This window comes from Mytilus galloprovincialis, chromosome 6, assembly GCF_965363235.1.
Source record: "Mytilus galloprovincialis chromosome 6, xbMytGall1.hap1.1, whole genome shotgun sequence".
Taxonomy (NCBI): domain Eukaryota; kingdom Metazoa; phylum Mollusca; class Bivalvia; order Mytilida; family Mytilidae; genus Mytilus; species Mytilus galloprovincialis.
Window position 1 is genome coordinate 15,699,325 of NC_134843.1, and position 21,493 is coordinate 15,720,817.

Below are 21,493 nucleotides of genomic sequence, written 5' to 3' on the forward strand. Positions count from 1 at the left end.
GATTATGATATATCTTTATTATATTTAATTCAAAATAATTCAGAGATCATTGGTGATAAAGTGTAATGTAGTGAAATTTGGTGTTATTTAAATAGATGAATTTTAATTTGAAGTTATCATTTTATAATTGAACCAAATAAAATACTTTCTCAAAAATGCTATGGTTATATTGAACGTTTATTCATTCACATCATTCAAAATGTTTTGTTTTTAAATTCATTGTAATCAGATGTAATCATGATTACTTTGCCAATGTAATCATTAATTTAATCAGATACTTTCAGAAATGATGTAATCATTAATTTAATTTAATCGTACAAATGACAAAGTAATTGTAATTTAATCAATTACATTGAAAGTAATCGGACCCATCTCTGCTAAAAGGCCAAGTGAGCTTTTCTCATCACTTGGCGTCCAGCGTGGTCCGTCGTCGTCGTTAACTTTTACAAAAATTTCTTCTCCTCTGAAACTACTGGGCCAAATTAAACCAAACTTGTCCACAATCATCATTGGTGTATCTAGTTTAAAAAAATGTGTCCCGTGACCCGGCCAACCATCCAAGATGGCCGCCATGGCTAAAAATAGAACATAGGGGTAAAATGCAGTTTTTGGCTTATTTCTCAAAAACCAAAGCATTTAGAGCAAATCTGACATGGGGTAGAATTGTTAAACAGGTGAAGATCTATCTGCCCTGAAATTTTCAGATGAATCGGATAACCTGTTGTTGGGTTGCTGCCCCTGAATTAGTAATTTTAAGGAAATTTTGCTGTTTTTGGTTATTATAGATCTATAATAGATAGAGATAAACAGTAAACAGCAATAATGTTCAGCAAAGTAAGATTTACAAATAAGTCAACATGACTGAAATGGTCAGTTGACCCCTTTAGGAGTTATTGCCCTTTATAGTCAATTTTTAACCATTTTTCGTAAATCTTAGTAATCTTTTACAAAAATCTTCTCCTCTGAAACTACTTGGCCAAATTAATCCAAACTTGGCCACAATCATCTTTTAGGCTAGTAGTTTGAAAAATGTGTCCGGTGACCCGGCCATTAAACCAAGATGGCCACCATGGCTAAAAATAGAACATGGGGTAAAATGCAGTTTTTGGCTTATAACTCAAAACCCAAAGCATTTAGAGCAAATCTGACATGGGGTAAAATTGTTTATTAGTTCAAGATTTATCTGCCCTGAAATTTTCAGATGAATCGGACAACCCGTTGTTGGGTTGCTGGCCCTGAATTAGTAATTTTAAGGAAATTTTGCTCTTTTTGGTTATTATCTTGAATATTATTATAGTTAGAGACAAGGGTCCGGAAACGGTCATATATGCCAGACATGACCGATTTGGAAACTCAAAAGTCCTAAATCATTTATTGGGATTTAGGTCAAATTTTATTTTTCAACAGAAATAATTTCGGTCATTTCGTTGAGATTGAGTTTCAAATCGCCATTTTAAACATATTTTTGTTTTGTTATCGATTTTATGTAATTAAACTGCCACTCCAGTAAAGTGTTATAATCCTGAGGGCCCTCCTAATGCCTCGGGGAGCTATTGGCTAATGATCGCTAATCTCTTTACCTGTGTTTTTAATTCACACCTGGCTATTAATCACAAGCTCCGAACTAATATTATAAAGAAATTAAAATTCAATACCAACTGTCTTCATTATTTAATTACTTTTCAGCTAGGACAATTGTCAATTATGATTTAAAATTAAATTAAAACTTGATTTAATTTACGTAGAAAAAAGATTTTTTTTCACTACTTACACACGTGCTTTGTTTACTATGATACGCATGCCTAAAATTCTCTTCCGCAGATTTGACATTAAATCGTAAATTTAAAATGATTTCTTGCTAAATAAAGCAAGTGCAACTATTTTCATTAATATTCTTACACTATTAAAGGTAAAATATTAAAAACAAGATGTTTTCCTGTGAATTTGATAAACAAAACTAATCCGGGAATAAGTCCGAATTGTTCGTTTTAGTATTGTCGCATTACATCCGGTTTGAATTTCGACTTCAGAATCGAAAGAAACGCACGTAAGCGATCGGATGACTGAGAAAATTACGATTTTGAGTCATTAAAATCATTTTATTCTTAAACTGTTGCCTTCCCTTAATTGCTCTTGATCGATTTTAGGAAAATGGTAGGATAAATCATGAAGTAAACGCGTTGCAACAGTTAAACAAGTTCGTTGATGCTTCGAGTAGGAGCATACTCATGCAGTAATGAGATTTTGACAATCTGTTTTTGAAAAGGGGCACCAACTTTTAAGTTATATGAAAATGACCGAAATTAGGTGAAAAAATTTCCGGATCCTTGGTTAGAGATAAACTATAAACAGCAATAATGTTCAGCAAAGTAAGATTTACAAATAAGTCAACATGACTGAAATGGTCAGTTGACCCCTTTAGGAGTTATTGCCCTTTATAGTCAATTTTTAACCATTTTTCGTAAATCTTAGTAACCTTTTACAAAAATCTTCTCCTCTGAAACTACTTGGCCAAATTAATCCAAACTTGGCCACAATCATCTTTTAGGTTAGTAGTTTGAAAAATGTGTCCTGTGACCCGGCCATCCAACCAAGATGGCCGCCATGGCTAAAAATAGAACATGGGGTAAAATGCAGTTTTTGGCTTATAACTCAAAACCTAAAGCATTTAGAGCAAATCTGACATGGGGTAAAATTGTTTATCAGGTCAACATTTATCTGCTCTGAAATTTTAAGATGAATCGGACAACCCGTTGTTGGGTTGCTGACCCTGAATTGTTAGTTTTAAGGAAATTTTGCTGTTTTTGGTCATTATCTTGAATATTATTATTGATAGAAGTAAACTGTAAACAACAATAATGTTCAGCAAAGTAAGATTTACAAATAAGTCAACATGACCGAAATGGTCAATTGACCCCCTTAGGAGTTATTGTTCTTTATAGTCAATTTTTAACAATTTTCATAAAATTTGTAAATTTTTACTAACATTTTCCACTGAAACTAATGGGCCAAGTTCATTATAGATAGAGATAATTTTAAGCAGCAAGAATGTTCAGTTAAGTAAGATGTATAAACACATCACCATCACCAAAACACAATTTTGTCATGAATCCATCTGCTTCCTTTAATATTCACATAGACCAAGGTGAGCGACACAGGCTCTTTAGCGCCTCTAGTTTTAGATATCAGTTCCTTTTCCTTCAATCATACTTATATTATACTATATAAACCTTGTCATTTCAGAATTTCACTGGTGGTATAAATGGAGGGAAACACATAACAGACGTTACAAATGCTAGTCGCACAATGTTAATGAATATTCATAATCTACAGTGGGATGATTATCTCTGTCAGTAAGTGGCCATAAAAAGAATAGTTTCATAGAGATCAGTTGTATTACATTTATGATATATGGTGATTGTTTGTGCTTTTAAGACTGCCCTGATCTACCAAAATTTTAAGTTTGAACATGACTTGTATACAATGATTTTGTGACCAGCTGTTATAGAAATTGAGATTAAAGGAATATTAACAATTTTCTTAAACTGCTTGTTCAGGCTTTATAAATCAAATATAATGACCATATGGTGCTTGGATCATCCCTTGCTAAGAATACCAATGGAAGACAAACACTATAAACAAATAAGCAGGGTTTGTTTACCTAATCATTGTTAATAGAAGCTCATGGTTCAAAACAATAAGAAAAGAATGAAAGATGTTTATATTTATGCAAATTATTATCTCCATATTATTAGGGTTAGACTCAATATAGAAGAAAGTATGATTTATTGTGATATTTCTTATATTTATAATGTATAATTGAAGAAATGTTTCATTTTAAAGATTTTTTGACATACCAAAGGAAGTATTACCAGAAATTAGAAGTTCTTCAGAAATATATGGGAACATGGAAGTTAGTGTACTTAAAGGGCTTCCAATATCAGGGGTATGTAAGGCTGATATAGTAGCAAGTATAGATATATATATATTTACTTCTGTTACCTGCTTAATTCTAATTTAATTTTTTTATTAACAACAAGATAAAATTAAAAGAAGTGTTAAGCTGGGTTGGTGCATTCCTCCATCTTGGATTTTGAAGTCCATATAACAATTGGTCTAGATCTTCTATGATGTGTGCAAATTTTGAGAGTAGTATGTAATTCATGTGTAAGACTTTTAATATAAAAATATATAATGAAGTGTTTATATATGACTGTATTTTCTAAAAGAAAAAAACACAAATCTTTGTTTGATAATTTTTTTTTTCAACTTTGCCACATAAGGGGAGGTGACTTAGATAAAGTAATTTTATAAAGAATAAATCTGACGATTTTTCACAACTGGTAGCATTAAAAAATGTTCTGTGATCCATACTTTTTATTTATTTTTTTTAAAAACTTTTTAAAAGCATGATAAAATTTCATTTTAACAAATATAAAAATTTTAAAAAACTGCTTTTAATTAAGACGCCCCAGCAACCTTAATGGGTACCATAATGAAAATAAGAATTGATATTAACTTAGCAAATGAGTCATATGACATTTAACAGAATGCAAAAGATCCAAGTCTTAATAGTTGACTTCTTGGACTTCTAATGTAGGCAACTTGAAAGTGAGCTGGTCTAAGGATTTTAAAAGTCAATATATGCCTGCTGAAAAAAATATTTGAAACAATGAATTGATATGTTATTAAATTTTGTTGTGTTCTCAGAAAAGATAAACAAACAAATACAATTCTGGTTTTATTTAACAGAAAAAAATTGTAAAATTAAACAGTGGTATTTAATGGTAAAGAAGCCTTTTTTTAGATAGTTTCATCTTCATTATAATAATAGTAACCATAAGAACATCCATATTAGACAATCGAGCTATGGCAGGCAGGGTTTGGCTGGAATAATGTGATAATTACTGGTAACTTATTTTTCTTGCAGATATTAGGGGACCAGCAAGCTGCCCTAGTGGGACAGCTGTGTTTTAAACCTGGTCAAGCTAAAAACACGTAAGTGAAATGCAAAAGAGAAAATCTGTAATCCCACGGTAAAATATTGATATATATTAAAAATTATTTAGTTTATTAATTAATAATTTAAATTTAGAATGGAAATGGGCCAGGGAACATGTCTAAGAGAAACATCCCGATCAAAGAGCAAATAACAGCCAAAGGCCAATTAGGCATCAATACAAGATGAAGTTATTTCACTACTACAGAATACACGAAAGTGATGAAATCTTATCTTTTATTTAATATTGCCAAGTTGGTTCCTTGAAAAAAAACTATCACTCAAACACACATGTCAGATTACTGTAAATTCAGACATTATTGCGCGCATTTATTATTGCAATTTTGTCATTGTAGCCAAAATGCATTTTAAATTTTTGCGATATTGAGAATAATCCTGTTTTTTTTATATAAAAATTTCAAAATGCGATTATGATCCTGTTGCATTTTTTGCAATAATAAAAACATCGCAATAATTTCTGAATTTACAGTAATTCATTCAATTCCAACACACAACCCTTTGTACTGAAATACTGAAATGATGAATTGTTAGTTGTAACAGCCATATTTTGATTTCTTTATAGATATGGTACTGGATGTTTTATGTTGATGAACACAGGTACTGAGGTGAGGGGATCTAGTTTATTACTTGTAGTTTTGATATTTTTACATAAAGAATTATAACCAAAAATTTGCCTAATCTTTCCATACTGTAGAAAAATTGTGATAAATAATACTTTTTGTCATAACAAACCATCCATTTTCTATCTTTTCTTCAATCATATAAAATAAAGAGATATGGTATGATTGCCAGTAAGACAACTATCTAACAAAGTTCAAATGAGGTGAATTTGATAAGCTATAGATTTTCTACCACCTTCAACAAAGAGCAAAATCCATACAATATAGTCTGCTACAAAAGGTCATAAGATGAAAAAATGGGAAACAATTTAAACAAAAAATCAAACAGACTGATTTATAACAAATTAATAAACGTAAAAACCCAAATATAACAGACAGCAACCAACAACAACCTCTGGATTACAGGATACTGACTTAGGAAAGGCAAATAAAGAATGAAGCAGGGTTAATCATGATTGTGAGAGCTAAATCCTCCCCTAACTGGAAAAAGTGGTAAAACAGCACTATAATGTCTGTATGATATTAAACCAGAAATATATCGGGCATAATGAAAGTGTATATTAAGAATTGTTTTCACTGAACAATTTATTTTTGGGAAACACTTTTGCAATCCCTAAAAGTGATAGAGGATGGGAAAAAGATCTTAAATATTTCTTAATAATACATAATAAATACATTTTGAAAGAAGATATTTTTTGTAGGTTGTACAATCAGAGCAAGGACTCCTCACAACAGTGGGGTACCAGTTTGGAAAGGGGAAACCAGCTGTTTATGCATTAGAGGTACCTTTATTTATTTAAGACACATCAAAACAATCAGACAAATTCCTTAACCCCTTCAACGCTATACATGACATATGCTGCGATAACATATGCTGTCCACCACTGCTATACACAGCATATGCCGTGATGACAATGGATTTTTCATCATGACTCTTAAAGGGGCACTAGCTACGAGATATATGAAAAACCTAATATTTTTTTTTTTTTACTCAATCAGTAATGAAATACAAATAGTGAAATAATAATTCCTTTTTAGTAGCCAATAAGGTTCAATTTTGTCAAAATAAGCAAAAAAATATTGATTATGACTTATTCACTTGCAAGTGAATAATTCGACCTCATTGAATCCATATTCATGTGAACTTTAATTTAACCTCTTAGCTTGAGATGGATAACACGTGAATTGTATGTGTAAAGTTATTTAAAGGAAGAGAATGGCAACTTTGAAAGTGAAACAAAGGTTAATCATTTGATTGACTGATTCGATCCAAAAATAAACGTTCTAATACAGGTAAAAACGATGATAAACATTTATTTTGTTATCTGTAATATGAAATTAAATAGACCTAGAATAATTCAACAGCACATGGTTGCTTAATCTATTTATATTTATGTTTACATCACTTATATGGTCATCGGATGACTATAGGTTGCATTTCTGTAAATATTGACAATGCAATTTCCCATAGGAACTCCTTTTACGGCTAAAACTGTACCACTTTTACTATGAAGTTTTGAAAAAAATCTTATCCTAGAATTGAAAGTTCATATGCACCACAATTTTTTTCAAAGGTCAAAATATAGGGCTGTGCGGCATATTTTCAACGTTTATATGCCCTGAACTTCTCAGAGTTTAAACTTACACTAATTTTCTTAACTACCCCTACCTCGAATGAAAGGTTACCACAGATTTCAATGTAAACAATATGCACATGTTTATTTACTGGTAACATTCCCAAGTTCTGTCTCTGCGATATGGAACACAGAGAGCATAACTGGGAACCAGTATGTAAACAAAATGAATTTTCTATGAATATTCAATTACTCCCCAAAAGAGGCGTGTTTTGAGAAACAGCTGTATTTACAAAGTGCAACCTATACAGACATTTATTCAAATAGAAAACTCTCTAAAATCAGTTTTTCTCATATTAAGACTCATTTATCAGAATTAAAGTCTTAAAGAAATCACTGTGTATACTCTAAGTTTTTTTTACTATACATTTTATACCCCCTCCCCTGTTTCAATTTTTTAAAGAATTTGAAAATAAGACTTTAATTATTGCCAGCTTACCCTATTTGCATATTTTCTGATAAAAAAATGCCTAGAACCTGTTAAAAACTGTTTTGATAACATATTGAAAGCATATCAGAATATCATAAATGTAATGTTTAGCAGTCAATCATTACAGCATTCAAGATTATATAAATTATCCAATCCAGCCTCTATCTCCAGTCCACATCTTACTGTATGCCTATTTGTCAATTAAAGAACACATTTTCTGCCTCAAATGGTCAATTTAGAATTCTTGTCACAACAGTATCATCTTTAACCATATATCTGACACAATTTAGCTACTATATATACTAGAAGTGTTCAAACAAAGCCATATTTGCAATAGTTGTATGTATGCAGATACCAGTTTGAGATATAAATTCACTTAAAATGTTGTAGAGATGACTGCTAACATTTGATTTTTGCATAACTTCCAATCATAGTTATTGTTTTCTATATCAAGAACTTTAAAATCATAAAATCATAGCATTTACAAGTAAAAATTTTTTCAAAGGTCAAAATATAGGGCTGTGCGGCATATTTTCAACGTTTATATGCCCTGAACTTCTCAGAGTTTAAACTTACACTAATTTTCTTAACTACCCCTACCTCGAATGAAAGGTTACCACAGATTTCAATGTAAACAATATGCACGTGTTTATTTACTGGTAACATTCCCAAGTTCTGTCTCTGCGATATGGAACACAGAGAGCATAACTGGGAACCAGTATGTAAACAAAATGAATTTTTTATGAATATTCAATTACTCCCCAAAAGAGGCGTGTTTTGAGAAACAGCTGTATTTACAAAGTGCAACCTATAGGGGTCAACTCGATAAATAATAAGATGGCGTCTAGACTCAAATACACACGAAACGAAGCTACGTATTTTCATGCCTGTGTCTTGTTTATTATTTTATTTAGACTTTTAATAGTTTGGATAAATGTTGTACATTGTTATAAATTAAATATGAGAATTTGATTAGAATCGGTGAACATAAATATGACAGCTAGTGCCCCTTTAAACCATTCAATTTTCATTCGGGTCCTCTCCCTTATTTTTCCTTGTATGAATTGAAGATATACAAGGTCTTATTTACACTTGAAATCCTGACAATTTTTGGGGAAAGACGGCTTGAAGCCGTCAATTCCCTAATGGGGTTGGCCAGAGTATCATTCCCTCACGTCAATCATTTTGTTTTGATAGTTTGGAAACCCCCTCAAAATGTCATACTGAAATTGATGACAAGGAGAACAGATTGACTTTAAATACATTGTTTACACATTTCCCTTCTGTTTCTCATGAAATTATCGTATATTGAGCTTTCCCTTACACTATATACGTTTCTTTTACAGTCCGGAAAAATCAGTATTACGAAATATTCTAAATATATCTAACCTAGTGACATCATTGTAGGAATGCCACACTACACAGGGATATCCTTTATTCATTATAAAAATCATTCACAGTATTTGTATACTAATTTAAAATCCATATTTGTTAAAGGTAAACCTAATGATGTTTACTGTAGTGTAGATGATTCACACACCAACATGCAATGCTTTAATCTGAGGCTATAATCAGATAATTTGTAGGTCAACTTTCACGGTAAACAATGTCAATGGGGATACATGAGATTGGGGAGAGAAACGGCAGTTTTCATTGTTTCTGTAAAGTTCTGTTTTTAGAATCTTCCTCCAATTCAGGAGCACCTCAATTGATGAGTAATTATACACTAAAATCAAAGTAAATGTTTCTGAACACTTAAAATGTGACATTTAGTATATGATAAGAAGTCTTCTATATAAAAAAAAAATTTGTGTACCAACATAATTATTGAAATGGTTAAAAAAAAAAAAAAAAAAAAAAAAAGTTGCTTTTTGTAGTTTTTACCTATTGAGATTGTGGAGAGAATCTGCAGTTTTCATTCTTTCTGTAAAGTTATGTTTTTAGAATCTTTCTCCAATTAAGGAGCACCTCAATTGATGAGTAATTACCCACTAAAATGAAAGTTAATGTATCTGAACACTTAAAATGTCACATTAAGTATATATATGATAAGTAGTCATCAATTAAAAAATAATTTTGCGTACCAACATAATTATTGTAGTGGTCATTTTTTTCTCTCATTTCTTTTTTAAATATTGCTTTTTGTAGTATAAAGCTATTTATTCATGAATTTTACAGATATATCAAAATGTGGGATCTGGAAACAAACTTCACACAGCTTATATCAATCATATTTGATTTTATAAGTACATGTATCCCTGAGATGAGAGTTGTAACTGGGAACTTTATCAATGGAAAATTAAAACTTTTCAGTCCTCACTTTCTTGAGAATACTGTCACAAAAAATTGAGAATGGTCTTAGCCTGCCGTTCAGTTGTACATAATTAAAATTCTAAAATATATTGTAGTAGTTCAATTCAATTGAATTTTAGATAATTAACTCCCAACTTTAATCAAATGTTTTGATTTAGAAGGTGCAGATCTCATTGGTCCAAATTGTCTCTATGATGAATTCTTGACTAAGGAAATGAAATAACAATAAACAGCAATTAGTTTCATTATTGTCAGCCTTTCTATATGTTCTAGCTGTTCTTTTGCTCAATCTTTGTTTGTAGACTATCAAAAGATACCCCCCTAAAAATTGAAACAATGGCTGTCTTTTCCCTCAGAGCTCTTCAGCTCTTTGATTATAGTAAAATCATGCAGCAGAAGGAAAATAAAAACAAAAATTTTGACAAATGCAAATGGAGGAAATCGGAAACGAAGCTGTAGATATGGAAATATTTCAGCATTTCTATGGCGAACTGACAACAAGAGTTAAAAGAATTCTTGTTATCTCAATGTGTTTATTACATTTAATTTGTATGGGAAATATGATTTGATTGATCATTTCGAGACGTAGAAAAAGTTGTCTGAAAATTTTGAGGACGGAGCCACTTATTTGTGCCACGATTACATAATATGTTGTGTATGGTGCAATACGCTACGGAATTGAGGAACTCGTGTCTTCTATATTATATGGCAGATAAAACAACAAAATAAATGAAGACTATAAGTAGTTTTTATTCAAAATTCAACACAAATGTAATAAATTACACCTTTTACCTTTAAATTACCTGAAAATGCAGGTTACCTGATAAAAAATTTACTGAAATAATTGTCTTACATTACAGTTCATGCTGTGCTGGGCATTTTTCATGAATTACTTTCTCTGTATCTCTTATAATAAAAAAGATACAGCAGTCTGAAAAGGAATATACTGTTCTAATGAATGAACACAAAAAATGCAGCAGCAGCAGCCATTTTTCTATTTTTTGTGTAGTGTTGAAAGGGCTAATAGATTTAGTATTTTTAATGGGTCAGATACATTTTAAATTGAATTTTATAACCACGATTTGAAGGAGGGGTTAACTGATTTGGTATGTTCATTTTTAGGGAGCCATAGCTATTACTGGTGCTAGTATCAAATGGTTAAGAGACAATCTTGGCATCATCAAAACTGCTTCAGAAGTAGGTAAGAGCTGTTCCACTTAATCATACATTTTAGTTGTATGCACTTTTGATTCATCCACCAATATAAAAGGCCATCACAAGATAGCTTATAGTGTTGAAAGAGGTGTTAAACACCAAAAGATCAATCAATGTATGCTCCTATATTATTTTCTGTTTTTTGAGTTCACATTCATAAAATAAAACAAATGATAAGGTAGTGTCTAAAATTTATTCACAACATTTTTTAAAACTGGGTGATTTAGAGCTTATATTATAAGCTTGCTGTTTCATGCGTTTAGTATGGTCAGATAAATAGTTTGTTTTGTTATTGATTTGTTGTTGAGCCTTTGACTTTAGTAGAAAAAGAGAGACATAGCGATCCTACACTCCGGCAGCAGCGGCGACAAATATTCACTCTGTGGTTTAAGTTTTTGAAATTTTAATACCTTTCTTAAACTACCCTGGATTTCTACCAAACTTTAACAGAAGATTGTTTATTATCATAAGATATAGTATCCAGAGGTAAACTTTGTAAACATAAAATTCCTGTTTTTCCATATTTTACTTGTAAATGGACTTAGTTTATCTGCCGGGTAACATCACATTCATTCTGTGGTTAAAGTTTTAAAAATTTTAATAACTTTTTGAAACTAATTTGTACCAAACTTGGACAGAAGCTTGTTTATGATCATAAGATAGTATCCAGAAGTAAATTTTGTAAAAAAAATCTATTTTTTTCTGTATTTTACTTATAAATGGACTAAGTTTTCTGCCAGGAAACAGTGCATTTACTCTGTGGCTAAAGTTTTTAAATTTCAATAACTTTCTTAAATAATCCTGGATTTGTACCAAACTTGGACAGAAGCTTGTTTATGATCAAAAGCTAGTATCTAGAAGGAAATTTTGTTAAATTTTGTACCTGTTTATCCGTATTTTACTTATAAATGGACTAAGTTTTTCTTCCAGTTAACATTACATACAGTCTGCAGTTAAAGTTTTTAAAACATTTATTAGATTTATAAACTATCCTAAATTTTTACCAAACTTGGGCAGAAGCTTCTTACATAAAAAAATAGTATCGAGAGGAATATTTTTATTGATTTATTTTCCTCATTTTTGTTGAGCCTGTGATTAACAGCAAAAGTAGCTGAGACACTGGGTTCCGCAGAACCCTTACAAAATTTTAGATATGTGTACATTCAAAGAAAATTAATTAATATTTAATATAAAAAAGTATCTACTGCCTGTTTGTATTTCGTGTCATGAACATTAAAACATTTAACTTTACGTGAAGTAATACAAACAGGCAGTTAGATACTTGTTTGAAAGTTTATCTTTCCTCTTATTGATTTCTTATGATGAGCAATAGATTAAATAACAATTTACATATACTTTTAACAGAAACATTAGCACAGAAAGTAGACAGTACACATGGCTGTTATTTTGTACCAGCTTTCTCAGGATTGTTTTGTCCTTATTGGCAGGATGATGCAAGAGGGTAAGTATTTTGTAACTATGGAACTTCAGCATCTTAGATATGGAATTTAAATACTAAATTTCCTCGACTTCATGGATTTAGTTGGTATATATTAAGTATGAATTTAAGGTGGTACCTAACACTACGGGGAGATAACTCTGTAAAGTCAGCTAAACGTTTTAATTACGTTGTGTTGTAAAGGATTATTAAGCTTCTCAATGATCAAAATTGGTGTTTGTCAAACTGCTATATAACCAGTGTAAATTTTCTGACAAAACGGTTGGTTCAAAATTTTTGAAATTTTTATATTTTTGTTAAAGGGTCAAAGTAAGTACTTTGACAAAATTTTATGAAAATTAAACGAGCCAAATTAATTTAAGTGCAAGTGTTGGGTACCACCTTAAATGTTCAGCAAAGGAAATAAAAAATTATAAGCTTGTATGCAGACTTTTCAAAACCACAAAAGTGCAATATGTTCTCAATTAAGGAAAATATCATTTCGAAACTATACAATATTTTCTCAATCCCAGAAATTCTGTTTTAAATTAGTACCATGGACAGAGCAAAATAATATAATATAGAAGGATCAAAATATGTGTTCTTCTTTTTCAGGGTGTACTTATTATTCAGGTTCTAGAAATTTAATTTTTCTCAATATAGCCATTTATAGTTTTCAAAAAAAAAAGTGTAGTTGATAATATCAGATCATAACATGTCATTTTTCATATCGCATGTATTAACAGCCCTAGGTTCAATATATTGACCAGGGCTGATAATACATGCGATATGAAAAATGACATGTTATGATCTTTTTATCATATGCTTCAACAATGGAGAAAAATAACAGATTAATTTATTGATCCTTTTACATGGTTCTTAAATAGAAGTTCAAAGAGTGAAATGTTCATGGACGTGAATGTAACTTACATTAGATATGAAACCTTTCTATCATATGCCTCAACAGAGAAGAAAAACAGCAGTTTGATCAATTTTAAAAGGGACGATAAAAAAAATAATTAAAGAATATACATGATGAACACTGTTTGGAAAAGTCAACATTTTTAAAGTAAATTTCTAAATTATGTTTGAAACTTTTAAAAATGCATTTATTTTATCATTTGTTTGTTGTTGTTTTTTTTTCATTTTTCACAATATACTTTCCAGTATCCAAATAATTGTTTTGTACCCTACTTTGTAATGTTTTTCACTGAAAACGTACCATTGAGGCGTATTCTCCGGAATTTACAGAGTATCACCAGAATGCCATGCGATAACGTTACGTTACTTTTCATATCAGCCTGCTAAGCACAATTCGAAAATATAGAATTTACGTAATTTTAATGCTATTATCATACGGTAAAAATTATATGTTATTTAGTCTAAGTATATGATAAATAAATATATTATGCACCTTCCATTGAAGATAAGCTAATCAACAGTCAATTTGAAAGTAATTTGATCTTGTTTTATATTTCAGAATTATATGTGGCCTTACACAGTTTACTTCCAAAGAACACATTGCTAGAGCAGCTTTAGAAGCTGTTTGTTTTCAGACAAGAGAGGTAACGATAGGTCAAAATTAAGTGATATTCAATAGTTCAATTATTGTAATCTATTAGTTTGTTAAGTATAAATTATGGCAATCGGTATATGTAATAATTAATCAGACTTGATGCATTTGGCAATTTAAAATGATAAAAAAAATGCACAAAGAGTTGGAATGCACACCCATTATATCAAAAATTGACTTTTTATGTTTTGAATAAAAAACGGATTCTAAAGAAATGAAATTTTTGTTGGTGATTAGCAAAAGTATATGGGTAAAAAATTAAAACACTCATGATGATAAACCCCTAATTTAAAATTTATTGTCATGGAAGATGTTTTTAATCAAACCACAAATTGTAATTCCAAATTGAATAAGTAAAACAGCAGAAGAGATTCATATCAATGTCTCATTATTTAGTGTATTATGTTTAATATTGCAGTTGCTGGAAGCAATGGTAAAAGACAGTAAAATCCCATTAGAGTCGTTACAAGTTGATGGTGGAATGACAATTAACAATCTTCTGATGCAGCTACAAGCAGATTTAATGGGCATTGGTGTTGGTAGGTATAACCTATTGATCTTGTCTTATTAGCCTTGTATTAGGTTTCTTGTATTGCAAGAAGGTATATTCAAATTACTGTGAACCAATTAATTTTCATAGATATTTTACTGTTTCTAATTCACTTTTAATTTTGTGATTTTCTAGTTTACTTGATGTAGTTTGATAAGGAATGATCCAAGTTTTACTTATTCATTTTTTTCATTTTTGAAATGCCAAAGCCTATCTATATCTGATTATTGAGTAAAAATTTGCTTTCACTTTCATTTCATCCATAACCTTTTGCAACTATCTATTTCTGTGAACATATAGAGCCAAATCTGATTATAGATAGATATCAAACTAGTCTATAGATATGGTTTACCATATCATCTATTCTTTCAGTTAGGCCATCAATGCCAGAAACAACAGCATTAGGAGCAGCTATGGCCGCTGGGTCAGCCATTGGTGTCTGGGATATAAATAACTCAGCAGCAATTACAACAGACTTATTTACTCCGTCCATATCTCAAAGTGGTAAGTATATCTATATATGTAGGTCATGAGTACATTCACACCTCAAAGTTGTGAATACATCTATATATTAAGGTAGTGAATACATCAATAGCTCAGACTTATATTGTGGATCTTCCATTTATAACAATGGTTGATGGATAGGGTAAACCATACATATCTGGGGGTTACTCATATTGTCAGCATTGTTCTTTATTAGTAATTCAAGCTTGGGATAATACTACACAAATAGTTATAAACAATAAAGGTATAAATTATAAACAAACAGCTTGAATTTCAAACAGACTATATGGTTAATAATGAACTTCTTATTTTACCATTGTAGATCGTGATGTAAGATTTGCTAGATGGAAAATGGCTGTAGAAAGATCTATGCACTGGGACGTTAAACCAGATACAGGTAATACTTTAACAAATTGCATTCTTATTTAAAAATTCAAAATTTCAAAAATAATTGGAAATATAGTAAAAAAACATGTGTTTTGTTCCTTGAATTATTCTTGTTTAAAACCTAGCTATAAAGATTGTACTTTCAATACTGGGTTTAAAAGAAAGATTTGAAAGAAAAATTAGATGTGTCAATGCGACACGAATGGCCCTGTCTCAAAATGTTGAAAAATCTGTAATTTCAATAATAAATGTGGACACAAACATGATGGTAGTCTGACATATCAAAAATCAGCTCAAATCTGGAGGAATATAGAAAAATGTCCATATAACTGTGATTTTCAAAAACTCCAGAGTCCAAAATTACAGCAAAAATTAGCTAAGGGGAACGAAACTTAAATTTGATCTGTAACCTATCATGAGTAAATCACATACCAAAAATCGTCCCAATATCTGAAAGCGTTTAGAAAAAAAGTCCATATAACTGTGATTTTCAACAATTTATCAAAGTCCAAAGCCCGTAATTTCGGCAAAAATTAGTGGAGCAGAACAAAACTTAAACTTGAACTGTAACTCATCATGGTTAACTCATATACCAAAAATCAGCCCAATATCTGAAGGCGTTTAGAAAAAAACTCTATATAATGGTTTGTTACAGAATGACAGAATTACAAGAAAAAATTACAGAAAAACAATATGGCACCCACAATTTCGTTGGGAGCCATAAAAATGCAATACTTTATAAAATGTAGTAAATTTTATGATAAAAATGGATTCACATTCAGTAATTTTTGCTGTTCTGAATAAGGTATACAAATGCAAAATTAATTACTATGATTTTAGTAAAAACTGCATACATTAAATTCTTACAAAATTTAACAGTGACTTAATTTTGTGATACCTATTAGATTCCAATTTTCACCTAAATAAAAACTCAACATGCATTTCTGAAATTACAATAACTAACTTTAAGATGACATCACTAGTATTTTCATAGGAAAACTGACATGTATACCAAATCAAATTTGTGTTTACTTTTGCCATTAAAAGGGATGAAGTTTTGTTGAGAAAAAAAACTCATGCTAAACCAATATTTTTTGTTGTGAAAAATGTACACCAAACAAAGATAAAATAACAACGGTTTGGATATGTTAATAGATTCAAGTGAAATAATCTGATAGAGTGATAGCAGTGGCATAGCCAGGGTTGAAGGGATGTGGATGTTTCGCCGAGCGGAGCGAGGCGAAAAAAATTTTGGAGCTTTTTTTGCAGAAAATTATTTTTTATTTAAGCACATGTACTCCCCCAGAATCCGACACTAGTTAGATTTTTGTTTAAATTCAAAATACCCACCAATTCATATGTTAATATTTTTAACCAAATTTTATTGTTTCCTCGAAACTACCATCATTCAATTTATAAATATTTGATGTAAAGTTTCCCACCCAATCTTATATTTGACATATCAAAAACGGACCCCATTACAGCAGCACTTCTGTATAATTTAGGATCTTCGGAATATAGGAACTGAAGTGATTTCTCTTACCAGGAATTTGAGTCTACAACCTTGAGTTGTTGATTTTTGATTACTGAGCTAAACGTGTTGCAGGAGACATAAAAATTCCGGGCGTCCAATCGTCCGGTCTTGTTAGCACTCTCATGTGTACAATTCTTGTCAGATTAAGTGAAACTCCTATCATAAGCAATCTTTTGACAATTTGGAAAATAAGTCGTTATCAAATATTTTTAACCAGTTATGACCCTTTGAAATATTAATTGTAATGGCAATCCCATTTCATTTGCTCTGAAGCTTTTATTTCTCTTAAGATATTGAAAATAAAAAAGAAAAAGAACAAAAAAGTGCTTTTTTAGTTATTTCCTTGTTCCTTGCCCTTTGATAGATAAAATATGACACCTGATGTGCATGGCGGGGAACATTGGATCTTTGTTCTTTACTGATTGAAAATATAATTAGTATTTGAACCTAGATAGAAAAGGGAATTCATAAGCCTAGGACTTATCACGATCTATTACAAATTGATTTTTTTTATCACGTCGTTTACCATGTCGCAAGAAACAATATCAGGATATGGTGTTTTAGTTGTTAGTTGCTATAGTCAAATGAGAAGCCATCACTCCACTAGGTTCAATTTCAGATGAAACATGTCTACGGGTCTACGTATCAGTCCACTCGGCTTGTCTTAGCCGATGACGTAGACTTTTTTTTACGAACAAAAGTTAACTTGAAACACTATTCTGCGGCTATCTTGTTTACATAAACTAAATTATCAAATGAAAGACCAAGCATACTGCTTCGTAAATGACTGGACGTTATCCTCATATCCTCAGCCTTGTGAAATTTGGATACTTCCGAGTTCAATTGCTGCTATTATTTTTTTTTGGTCAAAATGATGTGGATGCTTGAGCATCTGAGCATACATGCAAGCTACGCCACTGGATAGTGTTATTTAAAATGTCCTTTTACTGGCTCTTACAATTTTAAATGTCAAATACATATGAAAATAAGTAATGCACTATTCAGCATAATTGTCTTGTAATAATTTCATCATAGATACTAGGATTAAAATTTTGTATTAGCTCCATATGAGCATTTGATTACAAAATACTCATCATTCTAACACAACACTGACTGTTTATTAATTTGCAACTGTTTAATTTTATACTGCAACTAGTTGAGTTTATTACCTAAATATAGTAGCATAGCTATATTTTGTATCATCATGGAACTCTTTCTCCTTAATCGGAGGTCCATAAAGGGATGACAATAAGTTTGACATTTGTGTTACATTTAAAAAGCTATCAATGTCTTAATTTAAGTTGCAATATAAAAACAATATTAGGTCAATGTCATAAGGATATAAACTTTTTTGAACTCTGTGCAAAACTGGGGAAGGGCTCGGTAGAACCTCCCCCTTCCTCAGTTTCTGAGTCTCTTACAAACAAAAATGTGTCCATAGTACACAAATGCCCCACTCGCACTATCATTTTCTGTGTTAATGGACTGTGAAATTGGAGTAACAAAAACCCTTATTTGGTATTTAGATTAGAAAAATCATATCACAGGGAACATGTATACTAAGTTTCAAGTTGATTGGACTTCAACTTCATTAAAAAATACCTTGACCAAAAACTTTAACCTGAAATTTGCACTATCATTTTCTATGTTCAGTGAACCGTGAAATTGGGATCAAAACACTAATTTGGCATTAAAATTAGAAAGAACATATCATAGGGCACATGTGTACTGAGTTTCAAGTTGATTGGACTTCAACTTCATCAAAAACTACCTTGACCAAAAACTTTGACCTGAAGCTGGACGAACGGACGAAAGGACAGAGGGACGAACGAACGAACTGACGCACAGACCAGAAAACATAATGCCCCTCTACTATTGTAGGTGGGGCATAAAAAGTTCAAATTTTTCCTGACATTGACCATATATTGTATATGGCTTGATATGCCAAAATTTTTAAAACACAATACCTTATCTCAAAATGCTTATTTTGCACAGCATTTTAGGAAACTACTATTTAGAATTGATTAATATTATCAATATAAATGACTTATTAACAGCAAACTATTTAAGCATGTTATTTATTTCTATTTTTTTATTTTTTGCAAGCATAGTGATAAAAAGAAGTTTTTGGGATGTGCTTGGACCAGGACTATACTTATGGACAAGTTTAGGGGTGCTTATAATTGCTAGTCGTCTACACAATAGGTGATATCACCTGCCATAGTTTTTATATATCACAATTTTAGAGATTTATACATTTGTTATTGTTTTGTTTTATATACATAGATTTTATATCAAAAAACATAATGCTGTGAACAATCCTAATAAAGTTTTTTGATAAAATGTTTAATTGAGTTATTATATGAGTGTCAATAGCAATAAAAGTTATTGTTATGGGTCGACTACAAATACTTTGTTAATATGATTGTTCCATCCTACTTTTCCCAAAATGAACATACCAAATAAAACAACAGGTTTGTACTTTTACAATGAGCAACATGACAGGTGCCACATGTGGAGCAGAATCTGTTTACCCTTCCAGAGCACATTATATCACCCCCTTGAGATAGGGGTTTAAAAGCCTTGATCTTGTGCATATATAAGTATGAAGCACTTTCACTTCTATACTAAGATTTTCAAGATATAAACTGTAAATTCAAAAATTTATGCGAGGTTTTTATTGTTTCCAAAAATGTGACAGAGTTGTAAACCCAATAATTTAAACTCGCATTTTGAAATATTCGATAAGAATTAAACAGGAATTTTTTCAAAATCATAAAAATTAAAATCGCATTTAAGTCTAAAATGATAAAATCGCAATAATAAATGCACGCAATAATTTCTGAATTTACAGTCGATGTACATTGCTTGCCAGGGCAATCATTGGTTTGTATATTTGATCATCCCACACATTAGTTTAATATAATAAAATTGAGAATGGAAATGGGGAATGTGTCAAAGAGACAACAACCCGACCAAATAAAAAACAACAGCAGAAGGTCACCAACAGGTCTTCAATGTAGCGAGAAATTCCCGCACCCGGAGGCGTCCTTCAGCTGACCCCTAAACAAATATATACTAGTTCAGTGATAATGAACGCCATACTAATTTCCAAATTGTACACAAGAAACTAAAATTAAAATAATACATGACTAACAAAGGCCAGAGGCTCCTGACTTGGGACAGGCGCAAAAATGCGGCGGGGTTAAACATGTTTGTGAGATCTCAACCCTCCCCCTATACCTCTAACCAATGTAGAAAAGTAAACGCATAACAATACGTACATTAAAATTCAGTTCAAGAGAAGTCTGAGTCTGATGTCAGAAGATGTAACCAAAGAAAATAAACAAAATGACAATAATACATAAATAACAACAGACTACTAGCAGTTAACTGACATGCCAGCTCCAGACTTCAATTAAACTGACTGAAAGATTATGATTTCATCATATGTACATCAGGCACAATCCTTCCCGTTAGGGGTTTAGTATCATACCATCATAACATATATGAGAAGAACATAACCCGTGTCATGCCAACAACTGTTTTTAGAATAAATGTGTTTAGTTCCGACGCAAAGACCTTATCAGTGACTCAATATTAACGCCAAAATATGCAATCTTTAATGACTTGACAACAGTATCGTAATTATATCCCTTCTTAATAAGTCTATTCAAAGGTTTTTTAAGTTTCTGAGGTGAATACATACACCTTTGTGCTTTATAAAGAATATTTCCATAAAAAATTGGATGTGAAATACCTGAACGTATAAGAAGTCTGCATGTTGAGCTATATTTACGAATGATGTCTTTATACCGATGATAAAATTTAGTAAATGTTTTGACTAGTTTGTGATATCGAAAACCCTGGTGTAATAATTTTTCAGTAATACATAAATTTCTCTCGTTAAAATCTAAAACATTGTTACATACACGAGCGAATCGTACAAGTTGAGATATATAAACACCGTAAGATGGTGACAAGGGAACGTCACCATCTAAAAACGGGTAATTAACGATAGGAAATGAAAAATCATCCCTTTTATCATAAATTTTAGTATTCAGCTTTCGGTTAGTGATATAGATATCAAGATCGAGGAAAGGGCAGTGGTCATTGTTAGTATTAGCTTTATTTAAAGTAAGTTCAGCAGGATAAATTACATTGATGATTTTGGATTAGTTTCGTTCAATTTGCTAAGTAGTTACAAAGAAAAAAGAGTTTTATGATACTTATGTTACTGTATGGCAGATTAAATGTCTGGCACCAGTTCAAACT

General features: G+C 31.0%; 1 protein-coding gene across 2 annotated transcripts in view; it reads left to right on the forward strand.

Moving 5' to 3' along the window:
- Positions 1 to 19,568, forward strand: part of LOC143079052 (glycerol kinase-like) — a 37,100-nt gene extending 17,532 nt beyond the window's left edge. The window contains exons 7-18 of one of the 2 annotated variants that reach the window (XM_076254194.1): positions 3,244 to 3,353; positions 3,844 to 3,946; positions 4,931 to 4,998; positions 5,583 to 5,625; positions 6,342 to 6,422; positions 11,140 to 11,218; positions 12,598 to 12,694; positions 14,151 to 14,235; positions 14,662 to 14,782; positions 15,166 to 15,297; positions 15,620 to 15,694; positions 19,330 to 19,568. In XM_076254194.1, the coding sequence (XP_076110309.1) occupies positions 3,244 to 3,353; positions 3,844 to 3,946; positions 4,931 to 4,998; positions 5,583 to 5,625; positions 6,342 to 6,422; positions 11,140 to 11,218; positions 12,598 to 12,694; positions 14,151 to 14,235; positions 14,662 to 14,782; positions 15,166 to 15,297; positions 15,620 to 15,694; positions 19,330 to 19,427 (1,092 nt within the window). In that variant the 3' untranslated portion in view covers positions 19,428 to 19,568. Of the gene's footprint in view, positions 1 to 3,243; positions 3,354 to 3,843; positions 3,947 to 4,930; positions 4,999 to 5,582; positions 5,626 to 6,341; positions 6,423 to 11,139; positions 11,219 to 12,597; positions 12,695 to 14,150; positions 14,236 to 14,661; positions 14,783 to 15,165; positions 15,298 to 15,619; positions 15,695 to 19,324 lie in introns of both variants that reach the window. The other variant, XM_076254196.1, reaches the window with a different exon arrangement.
- Positions 19,569 to 21,493: the final 1,925 nt, after the last annotated feature.